We start from the raw sequence: 17,670 nt of genomic DNA, 5'->3' as shown, positions 1-17,670 counted from the left end.
TACGGCTGCAACTTTAAAGATGGCGCCCACTCGCGAGTGTGGCGGGCGCCATAGCCGCCGGTACCTGCTGTTTTATACAGCAGACACCAGCGGCTAATGACCTACAATCCCGGTCGTGGACCATAACCCTTCAGATGTCGTAGTCACGGAGAGCACACTCGGTGAGGACCGTGGGAAATGTATGGGAACATCAAAAAATAAAAAAATTAAAATCACACCCCTTTCCCCAAAATAAAAATATATAAAAAAAATGTGTGTGTGTGTGAAAACGCCAGTACTATTAAAATATCAAAATATCTATCCCATACAGAAAACAGCAAAATGGAAAAAAAATGTAAATGGACGATTTACCGTTTTTTGTTTGCTTCTCCTCACAAAAAAATTACTTGAAAAGTGATCAAAAAGTCGTACACACCCCAAACGTATCAATGAAAAGTACAGATCCCCCTCAACTAACAACAAAAAAGTTACAGGGGTCAGAATATGGTCACAAAAAGAAAAAAATAATTTTAAGGTTTTCATTTTTTTTCAATATAAAAAAGAAAAACCCTACATATGTGGTATTACTGTAAGCGTACTGACCTGGAGAAGGAAAGAAACTGTTTTACTGTATAGGGAACGCAGGAAAAACTAAATTCATTAAACAGTTTTTCCAATTTCACCCAATTTGGAATTTTTTTTACAGTTCCCCACTATATCGTATGCAATAGTAAATGGTGGAATTAGAAAGTGCAACTTGTCCCGCAAAAAACAAGCCCTCATACGGCTATGTGAATGGGAAAATAAAAAAGTTATGGCCTCAGAAAGGCAGGGAGGGAAGAACGTAATTGCAAAAATGAAAATGGCTGAAAGGGTTAAAGGACAGGAAGTTGGTGGAGGAAATATAGATAATGAACGAGCAGTAGCTATTATAAAACTCAACTTTTTAATGCTATATGAATAATAAAATAAATAAAAGTGACACCCCACAGTGGTGACCATAGTGTGCAGACATCTAAATCAAAAGCCCAACCAGTGAAGGGAATCCTGCAGAGAGATCCAGAAGAATGAGTAGAGAGTAGTTTCCATTCCTTTTCACTGTCAGGATGAACTTTGGTACTTTGGCAAGGTCAGTTTCTGTAGTATGTAGAGGGTGAGCCAGATCGTAAGGCGTCAAAAAGAGAGTTAACAGAGAGGTAACTTATTAGGGAAGAGTAGACCAGATGTCCCAGGGGTTTAGAGATGGAGGGGAGATTAGAGAAAGGTCAGTAGTTACCAGCACAGGTCGGGTAAAGAATTGTCAGGTTATAACCGAATGTTTAATAGAGATTGGAAATATGCCAGAAGAGAGAGAGGGGTTAAATATTGTAGTTAGGTGAGTGATGACTGTAGGAGGTGTGAGGGAATAGGATCATTACTGCAGTCAAGAAGAAGAGCGGAGACTGGAGACGTCTTCTTCTTTTATAGGGTCAAATGAGAAGAGACAGCAAGATGACGTGTGGGGGGGGGGATCCATTCTGGTTGGGGACTGGGAGATTATTTTCTTGCTTGATGTTCTCAATCTCGTCTTTGTTTCCAGATCTTCAGTACAGAGGTCAGTGATGAGCACATGCGCTGTAGGGCTGAAGAGGGAGGGAAACGTATCAAAGTATCGATTTGGGTTATTTAAACGTGAGAAGATGAGACGAGTGAAGTGAAGTAGACTTCTTTGGTCATTTGAATGGCAGAGTTATAGATATTAAAGGCTATGGACATCTTTGGGAGAGATTTTTTTTATGATTGCATTTTACTTGTTTTGGACTAAAATCTCTTTTTAATTGGTCTTTATTCAATGTTTTCTGACATTTGAGTGATATAGGGGTTACATTTCAGTCTATTTGCAGTCACTTTCTGTTTGCACAGACAGATGGTGGCTTATGTGTAGCTCTTACGTCCGATATTCTGACAGCTCATAAACACTTATTATTGCTCAATTCTCAACAAACTGATAAGAAAATGTTTTAAATAAGTGTTTACGAGCTGCCAGGAATTCGGAGGTAAGCCACCAGGGCCATCCGACGGGACTCGCTGAGAACAGTCAGTAAATAGTCATAGATTGACATCTGTACAGAAAAAAGGAATGACATTTTTTAATAAAGACCAATTGAAAAAATGGTTTGTAGCCCAAAATGACTAGAAAACAATAATAAAATTAAAAACATCCCTCAGAAGGTATACACAGCCTTTTAGAAAAAAAAATATAATGGAGAAGATCTGCAGATAGCCGTGATTTTCACCAGAAGCATTCGGCACACCTGGAGCTCCTCTGAAGAAAACCTGTTCCAGGCGTGTGCCAAGGTTTCCGCGGTCTGTGTTGGGAAGGTCAGAGGGTAATGGGCGCTGTAGGGCTAGATCAGCAGTATGATTGCCTTCAAAAGGCCGTCTTCTGAAACTCCGGCATCGGAGTCTGCAGTGCAGTCCTATGTAACATCACAGATAACAGTGATAACCCAGAGTACAGCTGATGTAGTAGATGTCACCTGCAGTCCTATGTAACACCACAGATAACACAGTGATAACCCAGAGTACAGATAATGTAGTAGATGTCACCTGCAGTCCTATGTAACACCACAGATAACCCAGAGTACAGATAATGTAGTAGATGTCACCTGCAGTCCTATGTAACACCACAGATAACACGGTACTGGGTACATACTCGATGTTGAAGTTAGGTGCAGTCCTATGGAGTACTGGAACACTGGGGACAGACTGAGCAGACTAGTGTACCCGTACTTACCTTAAAGTTCACCTACACAGAGTCCAGACCACATCACCAGAGATATACCGGGCAGAGGCTGCAGCCATGCCAGGGGCGTCACCTCTCCAGGCAGAGGGAGGCCGCTCCCTCCTCCCGCTCAGGCCTCGGCAGACTGCGTAACACAGAAGGTCTTGTCATGTGCAGCCCTGATGTTTAAAGGGACTGCCGCTGGGTATAGCGAATCATTACTTATAGTGTCAGGTCCCTGTCTTTTGACAACCTTGCACAGGCCACATAAAATTAGGTGGTGGGCCAGATTCGGGCTTTGGGTTTGACACGTGCTGTAGGGTGTCCTGCGAGTTGATTAGTGATGAGCGAGCATGCTCGGCACATGGCGGTACTCGGTCGAGTCTCCTCCCCGCAAGTTTTGCGGCTGCACTGGTAATATGGCAGCACAGAGATATTACACAGTAACACACACACCCATTGGCCATATTGGTGGTCACCCAACTTTCCCAGTAAGAGATGGTCAGTCTTAGTATTAACAAATCCTCTGAATATATAATGAGAGCTATGGCAGTACGGATCCATATAATATAGGCTCGAGAGGATTGAACCCGGGAGCCACTGTCACTGTTGTCACCTACAGCCAAACCTCCACGTGCAGAGCAGATCTCCATCGGTACATGTGGTCTCCTCCATCACTGAAGGGAGCGCCATTCCAGTCACCTCCACCTTCAGCAATCACAGGCCCTGTGTTATTAGCAGCCACACTACAGAGCTCTAGTGACCCCCTGTCTCCGGAGGATGCCGGCTCCTGTAGTCCTGCTCCGAATAAACCTGTTGAGACACAGGAGCTTGCATCCAACTTTCATCTTATCTGCCTGTCACTGGAAATATTTCCTCCTCACTCATGCTGTGGAGGGGAATTACTTCCCATGATACCGGGCAAATCCTTATTCTTGCTCCCTAGAAATGGTGATTAATGGAATTAGTTCAGTTCATCTCCCAACCAGATTTGGATCTAGGTTTTCTCCACCAGACGACCGATCTAAATCCATCAATGTCCAAGTCTCTTCCACCTGCTGTAAAGAATGAAAGCCGAGTCTCTGGAAGAAAGAGCAGTTCACAGCCTGGAATTTCTATGTTCTATATTACTGGATTAGTTTGAGGTTTAGCAGAAGGTTGGTGAGGAGCAGAACATTGTTATTTAGACCCCGATCACAAAACCCAGAAGTGAAGGAGCTGAGAGAAGAGTCTGATGTCTCCACAGATGGATCCAGGAGGAGAAATCCCCCCGAGAGATGTCCCCGTCCTCTGTATTCCCAGGACTGTCCAGAGGAGAAGCTCCCGCAGAACCATCAGGTAGATGGAGCTGAAGCCTCACCAGAATCTGACCAGAAAGGGACTGAACCAGAGATCATTTTACATTTCTTTTCTTTAGGATGAAAATCTGATGGATATTAAGGTTGAGGTTAAAGATGAAGCAAAAGAGGAGACAGATTTATGGGGCGATCAGCAGTGTAAGGAGGGGGGCTGTCATGGGTCACCTGGATACTACTCCCATCATCTCATCATCACATGTAATAATCTCTCCTGTCCCTGTGTGTTTCCTACAGATGGACTCGTAGAAAGAAATCCCCCCGAGAGATGTCCTCGTCCTCTGTATTCCCAGGACTGTCCAGAGGAGAAGCTCCCAGAGAACCATCAGGTAGATGGAGCTGAGCCCTATACATATCTATATAGGGGGGTCCTGCAGTCATAGAGGGGTCATAGATTGTGGGGGTCTCTTATGTGGATCTGTTAGATTTCCCACATGTCTGCTGTATTGTCCTGAATTGTTACAGATGACAAATCAGGGGGAAGATGTGACTGATATTAAAGTGGAGGAAGAAGAAGAGCAGATGATGGGCGATCCCCCGTGTAACAGTGAGGTGGAGGAGGACATTCCAGTCCATGTCACCACAGGTATGGAGTAATGAATGGAGGAAGGGAATTGGGAGGTTTCTTCAGGTGAGGCTCCACCTTAGATCTCCAGTAAAGTAAGCTGAGGCCGCTCCATGCGCTGTGGGTCCTGGGTGTGTTTTACAGTGGAGTCCTGCCTGCTGCCGGGACTGGAGGTAACATCAAACCCACCTGTTTAAAGGATAACTGTCATATTTTAACTCAAAATTCTATTTTCACATATGTAGTTACTACTGAGGTGATAATCCATAATCACTTATTCTTTCCTCACATACCCCATATTTAAGAAGATTCCGTCCATAGCAACCGTTATTCATCAGACTTCATTCTGCCTCTACTCTCATGATGGCCGCCGATCCCTCACCCTGAGGCTAAGCCCGCCTTCCCTCACTACCCAGAATGCATTGTGCTAATCTCGGGAACGCGCTGCCTGAGTTGTCCACACTTCACGCCCTCTTCCTCCTGAGAGCCCATACATTTTAGCAAGTTGCTGTTCAGCCTGGACACATAAAACCAATGGTAAGCATTTTCCCCGGCGTCTAAACGGGTGCTACCGACAGCAGAGAGGTGAGGGCACCCGGCAGAGGAGTAATCACAGCGGTCCCTGCCTGTGGACTCTGATCCCCTCAGTGAGTGTTTTGGCGATCGGGCCGTGCTGCTGTGTTTCTGTGGCCTAATCTCCTGTTCAGGATGGCGAGACGGAGAAAATGTTTATTTCAGACAGGGAGGCAGTCCATCCCCCCACCCCTCCTCTCCCCTGCAATTGAACAGGATGGCCGTGCGGTTCAGTAGATTGTCAGCCGTAACATACAGCTGTAAATCTACTGTAACTGCTGACTTCAGTGGATGTCTGCCGTTTAACCCCTACCTTGCTGCGTTCCGTAGGGACCGCTGTATGTAAGGGGTTAATGGTGAGGAATGCCCCCTCCCCTCCTGGCGCTGCGTGCGCTTCGCTTCTCTGCTGCGGAATGCTCTGGATTTCACATAACAGAAGGAGGGAGCGCCCTCCCATCAGAGGCTGCTCTGCTGTGGCAGCATGTGATGGTTATCATGGCAACTGGACGCCATACACAGGCATCGAGCCTTGCCATGGTATGTAAGCTTGACAGGCTCCCGCCAGAGGCAGCAGTCTGATCAGGCTTCCTATGAATGGAAAATACACTGCAGTACACTATACAGTGTACTCCAGAGTATTTCAGGACCCTCAGACCCACTGGATCTTCAAGAACCACCTGGGTCTGAATCAAGTGTAAAAGAAAAGTGTAAAAAAAAAAAAGTTTAATAATTTATTTTAAAAATCTAACATTTTACCATATACGCATATTTATAATTTACAAAAAATTAATAAAATTAAATAACCTAAGCATGTTTGGTATCGCCGTGTCTGTAAGAACCTACTCTGTAAAAATATCACCTTACCTAACCCCTGTGAACACATAAGAGAAAAATAAAATAAAAACATTGCCAAAAAAGAAATTTTTTGGTAACCTACCATTACAAAAAATGCAACACCAAGCGATCAAAAAGGTGTATGCCCCGCAAAATAAGACATGAATGTGATGCTGGAATGTCCTCAGGAGCAGTCACATCACCGCTCATCTAGGGTGGGAACAGGGTCAGCGGTCACACACACCACAAGAGATTGCTGGACAATAGGAAACCTCGGAACTGAAGTTCGGTTTCAAGTTTTAAAGTGGTTTTCCACTATAAAAATCAACTACCGAAGTTATTCAATGAAGTCACGCGCGACTTTGTGAATAACTTACTTCGGCTCATCGGAGACCATACATTCTAACACTGTATGGAGACAGTTTTAAATGAGCCGCTTCTCTCAACTCTAATAATTAGTATCAAAACTTTCTTCCAAACTATTAATTTATCACAAAAACAGTTTTTCTCTGGAAGGGGTTAACAACATAGACTCAGCTAGGACTTTGGAGCACAACCAATGACCAAGTGGGCCTCTAATCCAGGTAACGTTACTCCAGGACCAATACCACTGAACCGTTGCAGAATAATATTACCATACTGTAAAGGTGCCCTGCAGACTGTGTAAGGGATAACAGTGCAGTGAAATCCAATCACTTACAGTTCACGCACATGTTCTTTGGCTGGAGTAGTTCACTTTTCTCATCATTTTCAACATGCCCGGACCACCATGATCACTAGTGTTTTTAACAGACGTCTTTGGCTTCTCTCCTTCCCAGCACCTGCCCTAGCTTTCCCTAACAAACACCAACCCTCATCTTGATGATACCTCCAGTTTTGTGCTTGTTGTTGCCCCATGAGCCCCTATTACTGTGCCTGCTGTGTGGCCCGGTACACCCAAATATTGTATTTCAGAAATAACGTTGACATGAATACAGTTACAATGCCCCTTGTACCTTTTACTAAATAATAATGCCCCAAGCATATCTCAGCCCCCACCCCAGAAGACCTAGTAGTAAACTTACTTTTGAAATCCAGATCCCCTTTTAACATATCACTACCCGTCGCTTATAACAGCTCCCCAGAGGTCTATCAGCGTGGTTAGCGAGACCAATTTAGAGTCAGTTTGGGTTACCTTGCAGCTTGATAATCATAATGTAACTCGTGTAGGTGTGATATATAGACCACCTGGCCAAGTCAAAGAATTAGATGATCTACTAGTTGAGGAAATAGCTAAAATGACATTGAAGGGGGAAGTTATCATTATGGGAGACTTTAATCTTCCTGATGTAAACTGGAAAACCCAAAATAGCTAGTTCTGCCAGGAGTACAGATATTCTAAATTCCCTACTGGGATTATCTCTACAGCAAGTAGTGGAGGAGCCAACCCGGAAGGAGGCCATTTTAGAATTAGTATTCACAAATGGGAATTTGGTATCTGATATTACTGTAGGGGAAAGCTTGGGATCTAGTGATCACCAGTCAGTGTGGTTTACTATAAGTACAGTGACTGAGTCACACCATACAAAAACAAAAGTTTTAGATTTTAGAAAAACTGACTTTTCTAAAATAAGATTAGTGGTATACGAGTCCCTATCAGACTGGAACAGTTTCAATGGAGTCCAGGAGAAATGGGACTACTTAAAAAGGAAGAGACCACTGTGGTACTCAGCAGAAGTGGCCAAAATCATTAAAAACAAAAAGATAGCATTTAGTAATTATTAAAAAAAAAACGAGGATGGCAGGCAAATTTATAAGATTAGGCAAAGAGAGGCCAAACAAGTTATAAGAGCTTCTAAAGCACAGGCAGAAGAGAAATTAGCTCAGTTAAGGAAAAAAGGCGATAAGACATTCTTCAGATACATAAATGAAAAAAGGAAACTAAAACAAGGAATTACCAAATTAAAAACAGAAGAAGGAAGGTATATGGAAGAAGATAAAGAACTAGCTGACTGCCTCAATGAATACTTCTGTTCAGTTTTTACAAAGAAAAATGAAGGAAAAGGACCTCAGTTAGGAAAGAAGACTAATGAATCTTTTGATGCATGTGTCTTTACAGAGGAAGAGGTTCTAAGTCAGCTGTCTAAAATTAATACAAATAAGTCACAGGGGCCTGATGGGATACACCCAAAGCTATTAAAAGAGCTCAGCAGTGAACTAGCAAAACCATTAACAGATTTATTTAACCAATCACTGGCAACAGGAGTCTTCCCAGAAGATTGGAAATTGGCAAATGTTGTGCCCATTCACAAGAAAGGTAGTAGGGAAGAATCGGGCAACTATAGGCCAGTAAGCCTGACATCAATAGTGGGGAAATTAACAGAAACCATACTTAACTCCTTTCCGACCGCCTAACGCACGGATGCGTACTGGCGGCGGTCGATTCAGTCCTCCTGGACGCATCCGTGCGTAATCTCGCGGGACGCGAGATTTCCTGTGAACGCGCGCACACAGGCGCGCGCGTTCACAGGATCGGAAGGTAAGCGAGTGGATCTTCAGCCTGCCAGCGGCGATCGTTCGCTGGCAGGCTGTAGATGCGATTTTTTTTTAACCCCTAACAGGTATATTAGACGCTGTTTTGATAACAGCGTCTAATATACCTGCTACCTGGTCCTCTGGTGGTCCCTTTTGCTTGGATCGACCACCAGAGGACACAGGCAGCTCTGTAATAAGTAGCACCAAGCACCACACTACACTACAGCCCCCCTGTCACTTATTAACCCTTTATTAACCCCTGATCACCCCATATAGACTCCCTGATCACCCCCCTGTCATTGATCACCCCCCTGTAAGGCTCCATTCAGACGTCCGTATGTTTTTTACGGATCCACGGATACATGGATCGGATCCGCAAAACACATACGGACGTCTGAATAGAGCCTTACAGGGGGGTGATCAATGACAGGGGGGTGATCACCCCATATAGACTCCCTGATCACCCCCCTGTCATTGATCACCCCCCTGTAAGGCTCCATTCAGGCATTTTTTTGGCACAAGTTAGCGGAAATAGATTTATTTATATTTATATTCCAGACTTCTTCTCACGCTTTAGGGCCCCTAAAATGCCAGGGCAGTATAAATACCCCACATGTGACCCCATTTTGGAAAGAAGACACCTCAAGGTATTTTGTGAAGGGCATGGCGAGTTCATGTAAAATTGTATTTTTTGTCACAAGTTAGCGGAAAAGGGAGACTTTGTGAGAAAAAACAAAAAAAAATCAATTTCCGCTAACTTGTGCCAAAAAAAAAAAAATTCTATGAACTCGCCATGCCCCTCATTGAATACCTTGGGGTGTCTTCTTTCCAAAATGGGGTCACATGTGGGGTATTTATACTGCCCTGGCTTTTTAGGGGCCCTAAAGCGTGAGAAGAAGTCTGGGATCCAAATGTCTAAAAATGCCCTCCTAAAAGGAATTTGGGCCCCTTTGCACATCTAGGCTGCAAAAAAGTGTCACACATCTGGTATCGCCGTACTCAGGAGAGGTTGGGCAATGTGTTTTGGGGTGTCATTTTACATATACCCATGCTGGGTGAGAGAAATATCTCGGCAAAAGACAACTTTTCCCATTTTTTTTATACAAAGTTGGCATGTGACCAAGATATTTCTCTCACCCAGCATGGGTATATGTAAAATGACACCCCAAAACACATTGCCCAACTTCTCCTGAGTACGGCGATACCAGATGTGTGACACTTTTTTGCAGCCTAGGTGGGCAAAGGGGCCCACATTCCAAAGAGCACCTTTAGGATTTCACAGGTCATTTTTTACACATTTTGATTTCAAACTATTTCCCACACATTAGGGCCCCTAGAATGCCAGGGCAGTATAACTACCCCACAAGTGACCCCATTTTGGAAAGAAGACACCCCAAGGTATTCCGTGATGGGCATGGCGAGTTCCTAGAATTTTTTAATTTTTGTCACAAGTTAGCGGAAAATGATGATTTTTTTTTTCTTACAAAGTCTCATATTCCACTAACTTGTGACAAAAAATAAAAACTTCCATGAACTCACTATGCCCATCACGAAATACCTTGGGGTGTCTTGGGGCTGAGGTGGTTAAGGAGAGGATTGTGGAACATCTAAAATCCCATGGATTGAAAGATGAAAAACAGCATGGGTTTACTTCAGGGAGATCATGTCAAACTAATCTTATAGATTTTTTTGATTGTGTGACTAAAATAATAGATGGCGGAGGTGCAGTAGACATCGCTTATCTAGACTTTAGTAAGGCTTTTGATACTGTCCCACATAGAAGGCTTATCAATAAATTGCAGTCATTGGGCTTGGACTCCCATATTGTTGAATGGATTAGGCAGTGGCTGAGGGACAGACAACAGAGGGTTGTAGTCAATGGAGTATATTCAGACCAAGGTCTAGTTACCAGTGGGGTACCTCAGGGATCTGTTCTGGGACCAGTATTGTTTAATATCTTTATCAGCGAAATTGCAGAAGGCCTCGATAGTAAGCTTTTTGCTGATGACACAAAGATTTGTAACAGGGTTGATGTTCCTGGAGGGATACTCCAAATGGAAAAGGATTTAGGAAAACTAGAGGAATGGTTAAAAATCTGGCAACTAAAATGTAATGTTGATAAGTGCAAGATAATGCACCTGGGGCATAAAAACCCAAGAGCAGAATATACAATCAGTGATACAGTCCTAACCTCAGTATCTGAGGAAAGGGATTTAGGGGTCATTATTTCAGAAGACTTAAAGGTAGGCAGACCATGTCATAGAGCAGCAGGAGATGCTAGCAGAATGCTTGGGTGTATAGCAAGAGGCATTACCAGTAGACAGAGGGGGGCGCTCATGCCGCTCTACAGAGCACTAGTGAGACCTCATCTGGAGTATTGTGCTCAGTACTGGAGACCATATCTCCAGAAGGATATTGATACTTTGGAGAGAGTTCAGAGAAGAGCTACTAAACTGGTACATGGATTGCAGGATAAAACTTACCAGGAAAGATTAAAGGACCTTAACATGTATAGCTTGGAAGAAAGACGAGACAGAGGGGAGATGAGAGAAGCTGCTAAATACATAAAGGGAATCAACAAGGTAAAAGAGGAGAGAATATTTAAAAGAAGAAAAACTGCTACAAGAGGACATAGTTTTAAATTAGAGGGGCAAAGGTTTAAAAGTAATATCAGGAAGTATTACTTTACTGAGAGAGTAGTGGATGCATGGAATAGCCTTCCTGCAGAAGTGGTAGCTGCAAATACAGTGAAGGAGGTTAAGCTTGCATGGGATAGGCATAAGGCCATCCTTCATATAAGATAAGGCCAGGGGCTATTCACAGTATTCAGTATATTGGGCAGACTAGATAGGCCAAATGGTTCTTATCTGCCGACACATTCTAGGTTTCTATGTGGTTACAACCACTTTCTGGATCGGTCAGACAAGAATATAATAGACGATATATAGAGGTTTCTCATAGGGCTCATATCTCACCAACATGATTTATGGTCAGAACCCTTTCCTCCAATTGCTTCAAATGTGCGGACAGTATCATTATTCTAAGGGATGCCCCCGTATACAACAATTTTGCTAAAGTGTAGGGTATTTAGCCCTATCTCAGCTAATGATGTATCTGTGACACCATCATGGTGTCTGGTTACAAGCACTTAACCCTTTCAAGAGCGGCAATTTTTCAGTTTTTTACTCCAAGCTTTCCCAAAGCCATGACTTTTTACATTTTTAAATTCACATTTTTTGCAGGACCAGTTGTACTAATAGCACCGTGGTTGCATACAACGTAGTGGATGGCAGGAAAAATATTCCAAATGTGGTAGAATTATAAAAAAAAACAACAGCGTTTCCTATGCTGTAAAAACTGACCTGTTGCGTTCATTCTGCAGATCAGTATGATTACAACGAGACCACATATGGGTATTTTTTCTTTTGTTTGAATACTGAAAAAAATAAAAAGAAACTTGGGGGAAATTTTCTTTTCTTTGCATTACCATATTCTGCCTCCCACAACTCTTTTTATTTTTATGTGTACGGAGATGTCTGAGTGTCACACTTATGTGTGGGAGGAAAACACCACACCGAGCATAGGAGGGAAAGGGGATACCGGAATAAGGCCTGGAAACTAGGGAAGGAAGATGGCCCCAAAAGTAGGCAAGTTCATACACCGGATACCTAGAATCCTATCTCACCCTATAGGACCCTGGAGCTAATGTCAGGACAGAGTCTACCTGTTCCACCATAGTGAAGGACGAACAGGAGTCTCCCTCAGGCCTAATGACAAACAACAGGAAAAGGCAACACACACATATATATAAACAAAATACAAAAGGCAAAGGAAACACTTATCTTCAATTAAACTTTGGTAGAACCAGGAACTCAGCTGAGAACCAAACACAAGCTAAGCACAAGTCCAACAGAAGCTATAAACCGCACAGCATAGTGGGAGGAACAACAATAAATAGAGAAGATTAAATGACCACAATATCCACACCTGGGAATGAAGGTGAGGCAGGCACCAGAAACAACACAGACGTCATTTGATGCAAAAGGAAAACATGTCAGATCAAACCACGTGTTGCCAGTCTCACCGATCTCCTGCCGCCTGTGGTGGGAATGTCCATATGTCTCGGTACGTCCGTGACACTGAGGACTCATTTTATGCAGGGAGATCTTTACTTTTCATTAGTACCATGATTTTTTTTAAATCGCTTTTTATTCAATTTTTGTGAGAGGAAAGCGACCAAAAAAATTCAGAATCGGCCATTTTGACTTTTTTTCCGTTTCGACATACGGGATAAATATTTTCATACCACAGACATTTTCGCACGCAGTGATTCCCACTATGTTTATTTATTTTTTATTGGTTATGCATTTTTATTTTAATTCTGGGAACGGGGGTGATTTGAATTAGATTTTAAACTTTGTTCATTTTTTTAATTTATTTTTTACACTTTTTAATAGTTCAAGCAATCATTGGAGTGATTGGAGCACTGGAGTCGCAAGGTTTCCATAGGAACCTATAAGCGGCAGCCTCGAATCATTCAGAAGGACCGAGGCTGTCGCACGCAGCATCCGGCTCCCCCGATCCTTGCGGTTCATGCTCCAGGTTTTGAACCTCACAAAAACCCTGGTTGCATTTGACCACGGCATCTGAGGGGTTAAATGTGTGTGATCGACAAGATCGTCGATCGCATACATTAGCCCTTAGCGCTTGCTGTTTAAAACAGTGTGCACCCGGCGGCTATGGTACCCCACGCACTTCCATTTTTTTAGGATGGACTGGGTGACTGGGATGGACTGGGTGAACTCTGACCTGCAAAAAGAAGCAAAAGTTAAATTTTTGCTTATTCTGGGAGTTCTCTATTGACACACTACCACCAGACTTATCCTGAACTTTATGAGGTGGTTTGTGTGTCCTCTTTTTTCCCTCCCCATCCCCCTATTTTTTTTATCTAACAAGCTTGGATTCTGGAAAAGCAGTTCTCATCTTGTAATTTAATTCTTGTGTGATTTATCCTGATTCCTCAAAACTCATCACTGCCCAAATGTTTTTTTGTTTTTGTTTGTTTTTGTGAAATGCTGGATGGTCTTTGGATAAAGTTTAGACAATATTATACCTTCTTACCATGTACCCAACGTCTAATCATCCCTTTCTTTATGTCTGTTATTTGAAAACTCACTCACACATGATCCCCTGACAACCTTGCACACAAGTCTGAAGAGGACTTGTTGTCTTCAGAATGTTTCCGTAGTGGAACGTTAGGCTGCAGTATAAGATGAGATGTTCGCTGTCCTCTAGTGAACGCAATGATGCTCTTCCGGAACTGTCTGCTTTAAGGGTCTTTAAAAAGCTTTAAAGTAGCTGCACTGGCGTTCTACTTCTGACATTGCTTTAAAATATCCAAAGTGTTCTAGATGCTGGTCTTCTGGAATCCTGGCCAATACTGGACAGTTAGTACGATACTCAGAGGATTCCTTCTCCTAAAGTTATTATTTTACACTTGGAAACTTTGAACTGCAGTTTCCATTGTTCGCTCCATTTATCCGGTAAAGGTAAATTGTTTTCAGTATTAGAGACACCTCCAGGAATGTCAGCTCTATTGCTAATTGTTGTGCCATTGACAAACAGGTACACCCCATCTACCGTCATACCCTACATACAGGCATACCCAAGATACCTTCATACCCTACCTACAGGCACGTCCTAACTACCGTAACACTCTACCTACAGGCACACCATACCTACCGTCATACCTGACCAACAGGCATATCCTACCTACCGTCATACCTGACCAACAGGCATATCCTACCTACCATCATACCTGACCAACAGGCATATCCTACCTACCATCATACTCTTCCTAAAGGCACATCCTACCTACCACCATACTCCACCTACAGTCACACCCTACCTACCGTCATACTCTACCTACCAAAGCACTTCCAAACATACAGCAGGCCCCAATACAGACCTTTGTGGTCACTTCCAAAAGTTCAACATTAACAACACTTTGATATATATCCTTTACCAATTGCAAATCCACTGAACTATCCCAAGATTAAGTAACGTATCTATCAGTTCTTTATTGAGATCTGTATGAAAGGATTTGCTGAAATCCAGATACGTGATGTCTACGGCACCACCTTTATGATCTGCCCTCAGTAAAGCCATGCTATTCTGGGTTCAGGAGGACAATTGTCTTGTGTTTTAGTAGTTTGCATTATTTTGACTACTACAGATGTGTTATCCTAAGTTCCCTATAGTTACCGGCTCCAAAGGAATGGTGATCGTAAAGCAAGGACTTCTCTCCTATTTCCTGCTGGATCCACCTACTGTTTCCAGCCTAATAGGAATGTTATGATTTTGGGGTCTGAAAAAAATAACAAAATCCATTTTTTAACAGGAAATGCCAATAAGAACTCTGCGGGAACCATCATGTTATCGCCGGTAGAAAATGGAGCTATCATTCCGCACTCTTCAGGAGAAAACCTCATTACCCTGCTTGTATATCCAGGGCTTCTCATTACAGATCTACCACGTAATCCAACTAATAATAAGCAACCTGTTCTCACATGTATACCACAATCGCATCTTGGTACACATCAGAAAACTTACACAGAAGAGAAGCGATTTCCCTGTTCACACTGTGGTAAATGTTTTGCCCATAAATCACATCTGATTATACATGAGAGAATTCACACAGGGGAGAAGCCATTTCCATGCTCAGAATGTGGGAAATCTTTTACGTGTAAATCAGATCTTGTTAAACATCAGCCACGTCACACAGGAGAGAAGCCATATCCATGTTCAGAATGTGGAAAATGTTTTATTCGTAAAGCCAAACTTAGAGAACATCAGAGAATTCACACAGGAGAGAAGCCATATTCATGTTCAGAATGTGGGAAATGTTTTACAGGGAAATCACAGCTTGTTAAACATGAGAGAATTCATACAGGAGAGAAGCCATATTCATGTTCAGAATGTGGAAAATGTTTTACAGAGAAATCAAATCTTGTTATACACCAGAGATATCATACAGGAGAGAAGCCATTTTCATGCTCTGAATGTGACAAATCCTTTACACAAAAACAAAATCTTGTTATACACCAGAGATATCACACCGGAGAGAAGCCTTATTCATGTTCACAATGTGAGAAATCCTTTATTTGTAATGGCAATCTTTGGAAACATCAGAGAAGTCACAGAGGAAAGAAACCATCCTGATCTTCTATATGTGAAGAATTTTTTAAAAGGAAATTAAAATTTGAAACTCGTCAGAGAATTTATACAGAGAGGAAACCAAATTCTTGCTTGTAAAGTTGGAAATGCAAAAACAGAAGTATAACCCATCAGGTTATTAACAGATATCAAACTGCCAATAAGAAGGTTTATTTTTGGGTGGAATTAGCCTGGATCTGCCAAATACCTAATTTATTTTCCCTGAGGTCAACAGTGACTAGGTCCATGGAGGAAAAGTATTGTGGATATGAGGAAGAGAAGAAGAGCCTTATTTACTGTGATAGCAGTGAAGATGAATCGTCCGCATGAACCTTTGGACCTGCACCTATCTTTAGAATGGAACCCGTGAAGTGATGGAGGGCGCAACGCGCTTGTGTGACCGCCCTCCATTTATTCCTATTGGAGCGCCCAAAATAGCCAAGCACTGGTTCGGCTATTTCAGTCAGCCCCATAGAAGTGAATGGAGAGGTGGCCACGCTTGCACGGTGCACTTCCCATTCATTTTTATTTTATTTTTAAAAAGCTTTATTTGTAAAAGCAGGAGTACAGAGAAAGGTAGGCGCAAAGGAGGGTGGTGACAGACCTCTGTGCCCTAACAGTTGAGCTAACAAATCAACAATAGTATGATGTATTAAAGATCACAAGGCAATTTAGAGACACTACAACAAATTGCTTAGATTAATAGCGTATTAAAATAGAATCCGGTAATCGAGCGAATGTCCAAATTCCAAGAGAGAGAGTCCATTTCAGGTCTATGTTACGGTTTTCATACATGTACCTGCTTATAATGTAATGTAACTATGGAGTGGTTAAAGGGACTAGAGAAGACCCTAGAAGAAGAGTAAACTTCAACGAGCTAACAATCCTTCAGCCCTCTATAAGCTTCCCATGCAGACCAAGTGGCCCTAAATTTACTAATAGATCTACATTCCCAATTAGAAATTTCCTCGAGCCTATATATCTGATCCACTCTGGAACGCCATCTTTCGATAGGAGGGGTATCAGACGATAGCCAGTGGAGTGGAATTAAAAACCTAGCCGCATTAATTAACTGTCTGTAAAGGCCTAAATTTGGGATATAGATTTAACAGGGCCAACTCCGGCTGAGGGATGAAAGAGGTTCCACATATTTGGTTGCAGGTCTCAAATATCTGTTTCCACCACTCTCTTAGGGGGGGACAATCCCACCATATGTGTAGAAAGGAGCCTCTAGACTTGGAGCATCTCCAACATGTGTCTGTAGCAGACGTTGAGTATAGGCATGTTTTATCTGGAGTTTTATACCACCTAGTTACCACTTTGTAGCAGTTTTCCTGTATTCTGACACATCTTGAAGCTCTGTGTGGGGAAGTCAATATATGGGCTATGTCTTGTCTAGAAAACGTTCTCTTCAGATCCCTTTCCCAGAGTCTAATAAACGCCGGGGTAAAGAGAGCATCAGGCGCTCTTAGTTTATCATAAAGTTGGGAGATTAATTTGGTTGAGTACACTCAAGAAGGCTTTCCAGCCAAACTTGCGGACGGGAAAAGTCTTGAGGGTTGATGTTTTGTTGGAGGTATGAGCGTATAAATAGTAAAGGAGAGGCAGTTGTGTGAAGATAATTGAGCTTGGTCATCAGATCTTCTAAGGAGTACAAGTGGGAGTCCGTCAGTATGTCTCTAACTGGGGTTGTGGAGTTTTTGATTGATCCTACTACGCTATCTAACATTGCTTTAGGGGCTACATTCATGATGTCTCTGATTTGTAAGGTTATCGAGGGGAATTGTATATAATGTTGTGTATCTTTGAGCCCTCTCCAAACAGCAAAGGTAGCTCTCATTACGGAAGATGCTAGTGGGGGTAAGGATCGG

General features: G+C 42.6%; 1 protein-coding gene across 16 annotated transcripts in view; it reads left to right on the top strand.

The window, feature by feature from the left end:
* Positions 1–17,670, top strand: part of LOC120998305 (gastrula zinc finger protein XlCGF26.1-like) — a 4,064,644-nt gene that overhangs the window by 1,099,306 nt on the left and 2,947,668 nt on the right. For 4 of the 16 annotated variants that reach the window (XM_040428939.1, XM_040428937.1, XM_040428944.1 and 1 more), the window contains one exon: positions 4,161–4,239. The exons of the other annotated variants lie outside the window; for them this stretch is intronic. In XM_040428939.1, coding sequence (XP_040284873.1) covers positions 4,161–4,239 — 79 coding nt within the window. The remainder of the gene's footprint in view (positions 1–4,160; positions 4,240–17,670) is intronic. 16 annotated transcript variants of the gene reach the window in all.

The sequence above is a fragment of the Bufo bufo genome, chromosome 4 (genome assembly GCF_905171765.1).
Source record: "Bufo bufo chromosome 4, aBufBuf1.1, whole genome shotgun sequence".
NCBI lineage: Eukaryota > Metazoa > Chordata > Amphibia > Anura > Bufonidae > Bufo > Bufo bufo.
This window is presented reverse-complemented; position numbering and strand designations above follow the sequence as displayed.